Source organism: Elaeis guineensis, chromosome 8 (assembly GCF_000442705.2).
Source record: "Elaeis guineensis isolate ETL-2024a chromosome 8, EG11, whole genome shotgun sequence".
Classification (NCBI taxonomy): Eukaryota; Viridiplantae; Streptophyta; class Magnoliopsida; order Arecales; family Arecaceae; genus Elaeis; species Elaeis guineensis.
Window position 1 is genome coordinate 6,715,041 of NC_026000.2, and position 6,159 is coordinate 6,721,199.

Below are 6,159 nucleotides of genomic sequence, written 5' to 3' on the forward strand. Positions count from 1 at the left end.
GGGGATCCTTTGAAATCAGGGTCGAGACTCATCCGTGACACCGAACAGCACCTAAAAAACTTGAGCTTCCACCACTCCAATTCTATTTACCAACCAAAATGCCTCCAAATATTGAGGTGGGACCTAAAAGAATTAAATAATCACCGAAGAGACCCAGAAATTTCGGCCAAAGCTAGTTTTACAAATTTTTGGTCTCTGTAGTATGTTTTGTGGGTTAATACATTTGAAAAGTTTTGGTGATTAGCCTCAACCCGAAAAACTTAAGCTCCTTTGGGCTCTCCATGTCCGGGGTTAGGACTTCGGGCTCTTTTCGGACAAGCTACAGGTTCTTTGCTTTGTACCGTGACCATGTAGCAACAGAGAAACCTACCGCTCTTCCCCCACCTAAAGGACTGTTGGTTGAGGAGGAGGAGAAAGGTGGGAGAAAGAGCCTCCTTTTCGTTGTTTTCCTTCCTACCATAAACCTTCCTTCAACCTCTCCCTCTCTCTTTCTCTCTCATGGCTAGCTTGTTAAGGGAATATGTTGGTGTTGTTGTTGGAGTGGTAGTACTAATAGCTGCAGAGTGTGGAGGGGGAGGGATAGGAAGATGTGAGGCAGCAGGAGGGGCAGACCATGTTGTTGGAGGTGATCAAGGGTGGGATGCTGCTTCTGATGTGGCTGCCTGGTCCACTGACAGGGTCTTCAGGGTTGGAGACAACATCTGTGAGACTTCTTTATCTAATTTTCTTCCTTCTCCTTCTTCCCTATTTCTGTTAGTTTTTATTATTCTTCTTTAAAACATGACTATAAATATATTAGGGTTTTGTTTTCTCTTTTTTTTTTTTTTTTTTCCTAAAAAAAAACCTACTTAAGTTTTGAAGGTTTAAGCATGGTTCTAGTTCAGGGTAGTTCTCCAAATAAAAATATAGTCACTTGGTCCAATGGGAGGGGAATATTTGGTTGTTGGCAATCGGACACTAAAAATGGTAGCTTAGATTGCTTTAGGATCAAGGGGCGGAGTCTCTTTCACCCCTTATTCTTCCTCTCTGAAGTTGGCCCATTTATTAGTTGGCCATGAGTGTGGTACTACTCTTGCTTATACTTCAATACTAAGAAGTTCTAAGGTGGATTTTGATGTTCATATGTAGGCATATAGCAATACTTTGTGGTAGGTTTTTACTCGTGACACTCAAAATTTTTCTTAAGTGTCATTTGTTCATATCATTATTGTTTAATATTACCCTCTAAACTGTTAGTTTGCGGTTTGAAGTTATTATTGTAATTAATACATGACCCTAATGATTTTCATTAAAAAAAATTATCTAAGAATATTTGCAACATATGACGTGCTTTTATAGAGAGCCATGACATAACATCTTTTCATTGCAAAGATGTTTCAAGAAAAGATATCAAAAAACCATTGATTAATTGAAACCACCATCTCAAGAAAGATATCTTCTGGTCAATGAAGGGGAATGAGGTTGGGTGTTTTAATTCAGTGGGCTTATGGTAATAGTGAATTTATCATTTTCTCATCATTTATTATAAACATAGTTCTGCACATCCATGGTACCACTGAATTTATCATTTTCTCAGCATTTGTTATGGTCTTACAGACGCGGTACTGCAGTCTGCAGTGCATGGGGTATATTTAAAGAGCAAGGAGGCAAGCACCAGAATTAGAATTCCTTGTTGTCACCCAAATATCTTATCTCCACAAACAAATTAATAGATTTAATTTGGTTTACACATATTAGATAATTAATTGAAATCTCTTTTATTTATCAAACAATATGATGTCTTGAGAGCTAAGACCCACAGATTGGCCCAAAAGTGTAAATCAGATTCAATCCGGATCTACCATCAAAAAGTCAATTGGTTCAAAGTTCGTGGGCTTTGAATTTAAGAATTGAGTCCCTGAAGAGGAGAATGGAGAAAGTAGTAACCAGATTGACTGATATCCAATTGTGTGCAGCGAGATTTTACGAACCGGCTAGCAAGGATCCATATCTAAAACATATGTTGAGAATTCGGCTCCAATCAATAATTAGTTCTTGTAATTGCAGGGTTCACTTACTCTGCATCTCGGGAGAGCATCATCCGGCTAGGGAGCAAGGAAGAATTTGAGTCTTGTGAGCTCAGCAACCCAATCAAGATGTACACCAGCGGGCTCGACCGGGTGAGACTCGATGGAGCCGGTGCACTCTACTTCTCTAGTGGTAAGCTTGAGAATTGCCAAAATGGGCTCAAATTGCATGTGCAGGTGGTGCCCCAGGTCGAAGCTGGCGGGCGAGGCAAACAGGTCATGAATGCACAAGAATTGGCAGCAGGGCCCGAGCCATCTGGCTCGACCTATATTACATCATCGACTTTGGTGTTGATTGGGTTTGCTCTACTTTGTTTTGTGGTCCTCTAATGTGCATATCTCATGCCATCTAGTTTCATGTTCCTTCTTCCACTTAGGTGGTTGTTTACTTTGTTCTTACTGTACTTGTGTTTGGATGTTAAAGAGGAACATTTGAACCTCTTGGATTCTAAAGTCAGCCCTTTTTCGATTTTTTGCTTGAATAATTGCTATGCTTACAATCCAAAAAAGAAAAAGGAGTAATTGCTATGCTTAGCCTTTTGCATGATAAACCTTTAAGAAGCTTCTGAGATCTTCGTCGATGACATAACTTCTCAGTATTCAAGACTCGATGACTTGCAAATTTGTTCTAAGCTTCGAAGCATTAATGTCGAATTAAGATCTCGAACCTCTTCTGGAGCTCAGCTTTATCATGTTCCTGTCTTCAATTCTTCTTCTTATCATTTTGGATTTTGCGTAGAATGCATGTTCTATTGTTGCTGTAATCTCCTTTTATTCTATTCTCTCTCTCCTACCCACCAAGGTCTGCATCAAAAAAAGAACATATATATTTATATGGGTACAAAATTGGTTAGCCAATTTCATCCAATCATGGTGATTCGATAGTTTGTATCCTCTATGTTACGGTGGTTACCACGAGTGTCTTGGATCAACACTATATCACAAGATATTTCAAGTTCTCGAATCATCAACACGATCGTTAACCGCCGTATAAACTGAGGAGTTCATCTCCATGCTGAGCTGAGGCGTTCCTGATGTCTGACCTATGTATGAGCTGTTCAGCCGACTTATCTCTTCAACGTGTGCGACAGCTGTCTATCCCGAATAGATAGGTTTTGGCATAACCATCTCCCCTGATCTCGCGGGAACGATTAAGGATGGAATTATCTCATTCAGTTTGGCATGACCAGCGGTTCGATAATTTCGGGATCATGCAATCTCACAGTTAACAATCTAACTGTCCGATATCTTTTTATATAAACAATCAGAATCTCGTGGACCCAGATAAGTCCAATCAGATCCTTCTCAGAGAATCTGTTGCTATTCTTTTATTTTTTGCTTTTCTGACTTGAGCATTGGAGGATTCTCATCGAAACTACAACATTCGGTTTGAAACTTGTTTTGCTGATCACTCTAGCCAGCATCCTTGCTCGAAGATAAGGTATCTGTCTTCCGATCTCGACCGATTTAAGCAACAACACTCTACAACCTAAGCTATAGAAGGTTCTAATAATCTTTGATGTGGAGACTTCTTATTGGTTGGGATGCGAGCCTTGCTTCATGTTATAATTGGATTCTAGCTGGATTATGTGGGATGTTTGTGTACACACATGAGCATGTGTGAGAGGGAGAATAAGTAAATGCATTTCCTTTGATACATGTGATATACCAACGCAAACATTGCAGGATATATGAATGCTAGCATTAACTATTGCGATGTATCTCAGTTTTGAAATTTTCTTAAAAGTCTAGACTTAAAATTTTTTTTGCCAATAATCAAAGTCCAGGGCATAATTAGCACATGCTAATATTCCATTACGATTTAACAAATTTGAGTACCATTATGGCTAGGATGCCAATTGAAGTCAATTGAAGAGTCTAACAATGCCTATATGTTACTATCAGGTATACTGCACCTACAAGTATATATTATTATTAAAGATTTTATATATAGTGTTAGGATTTGACGTCTCGAGATTCAGTCCACATTGAGCCCACAGCGAGGTTCGCGGCGAAAAACGGAGTCCAACGAGACCAAGATCACCTGAAACGGAGCTCAGATGGAGGAGATACGAGCTTTCGAAGTCGGCACGAAAATCGAGGCGACGGAGGATTGCCGGCGACCGGCGGCGGACGGCAGCGGCGCGGCCGCAGGCGGCGGCGCGCGGGACGCGCGACCCAGGCCCGCACGTGGGGGGGCCTGCGGCCCAGGCGGGCGCGCGGCCCAGGCGCGCGCAGGCCCGCGCGCGCGGGCCGGCCCAGGCCAGCGGGCCTGCTGGCCCTTGCCCCGGTCCACCGTGGACCGGGTGGTCCACGGCGCGGTCTGCGGACCGCGTGGGCATTTCCCACGCGATTCTCGCGGTCCACGGCACTATTCCGTGGACCGGAGCGCGATCGGAGGGCCCAGGTGATTTCCGGTCTTGATCCGACGGTCAGGAGGGTTTTTTGGCTATGTTTAGGATTCCTAATCACTCTCTAACCTATGTTTAAGGCTTTAAAAAGCCTGAGAACGAACAGTAGAGGTCAGGGGCTCGGTTTCCTCGCCGCCGTACGAACCAGAGGAGAGACAGAGGCGTGAGGCGCTGTGAGAGAAGGAGCAGGAGGCTCCTGGACAGCGGTCGCCAGGCTCTTCAGGGGTTCAGGGGGGTCTCCAAGAGAGAGAGAGCTTTTGTGAGGGAAACTTCATGTGAGAGAGAATTGGGTGTACAAGGGTTGAGGGTGAGGTCTCCTCTTGTAAAATTTTTTTTTCATAGTGAAGTTTGCATGCCCCGTGGAGGCGAGCCCTTTTGTGGCTGATCCACGTATTTTGATTGTTTTTCCTTTTGTTTTGTTTCTTCTTTCTTTCTGCTGCATCGCGTGGTACTGAAAGGATCTTGGGAGGTGGTGTCCTGGCCAGACATCCACCCAACAAGTGGTATCAGAGCAAGGCGGTACAAGGACGCAGATTGCAGTGGTGGTGAGCAAGACTGAAGATGGAGAAAACAGGAACAATCAAGATGGAGATCAACCAGTTTGATGGTAAGAGCAATTTCTCCTTGTGGCAGGCAAGGGTGAAGGACGTGCTCATCCAACAGGGGTTGATCGATGCTCTCTTGTGCGATGAGAAACCGACCACCATGGAGGTGCGGGATTGGAAACGGCTACAGATGCAGGCGGTGAGTACCATCCGTATGTACCTGGCGGATGAGGTGGTGATCTATGTGCTGAGCGAGACTTCCCCGACGGTGCTGTGGTCGAAGCTCGAGGAGTTGTACATGGCGAAGTCTCTCACCAACACTCTTTTCCTCTGGAGGCAGTTTTACCAACTGCGGATGACTGAGGGACAGAGCGTGCAGGAGCATTTGAGCCACTTCCAGAAGATCCTCACCGACCTTCTCAGCGTTGGCGAGAACGTTGAGGAGAAGACCAGGGCGCTGGTTTTGCTGGCGTCGCTTCCTTCTTCGTACGAGTCCTTGGTGACTGCTCTTCTAGTGGGGAAGAGCACTATCAAGATGGACGAGGTCACCGCGGCGATACTCCAGAACGAGGTTCTCAGGAGGGAGAACCCAGCTTCGAGCTCAGGTGTCGATAGCTCAGCTTTGGTGGCTTCTGGAGGTGCAGGAGGCGGTAGACGGAGCGACAGGAGATCGCATCGAGGGCGGTCTAAGTCCAGGAGGGACTTGAGCAAAATCAGGTGTTACCGGTGTGAGGAGTTGGGGCATCTAGCCAGAGATTGCCCTCAACTGAAAAATCGGACGGTGGCTGCTGTAGCGACGGCCGGCAGCGATTTAGATGGAGATGTCTTCGAGATATCTGACGAGGTATCTACTTCTTCCCAGCAGTGGATATTAGATTCTGCATGCCCCTATCATGTGTGTTGCAGAGAGGAGCAGTTTGACTCCCTGGAGAACAGTGAGAGCACTGTATATCTGCCAAATGGATCGAGCTGTGCGATCAGAGGCATTGGGACGGTCAGCTGGAGGACACATGACGGTGCAGTGAGGAGATTGGGGGAGGTTCGATACATACCCGATTTCAGGCGGAATCTTATCTCACTTAGCAGACTGGATTCGAGAGGCTACAGGACGGTAGCTGGTGGAGGAATCCTGAGGGT

General features: G+C 45.2%; 1 protein-coding gene across 2 annotated transcripts; it reads left to right on the forward strand.

The window, feature by feature from the left end:
• The first annotated feature begins 315 nt into the window (after window positions 1-315).
• On the forward strand, window positions 316-2,535 carry LOC105050522 (mavicyanin). Of its 2 annotated transcripts, XM_073242828.1 has the most exons (3): window positions 316-703; window positions 2,047-2,159; window positions 2,244-2,535. In XM_073242828.1, the coding sequence occupies exons 1-3, from the start codon at window positions 499-501 to the stop codon at window positions 2,394-2,396; spliced, it is 471 nt and encodes a 156-aa protein (XP_073098929.1). In that variant the 5' UTR covers window positions 316-498; the 3' UTR covers window positions 2,397-2,535. The 2 variants fall into 2 exon arrangements, with proteins under 2 accessions (XP_073098929.1, XP_010928884.1); XM_010930582.4 differs by having other exon boundaries at window positions 325-703; window positions 2,047-2,535.
• Window positions 2,536-6,159: the final 3,624 nt, after the last annotated feature.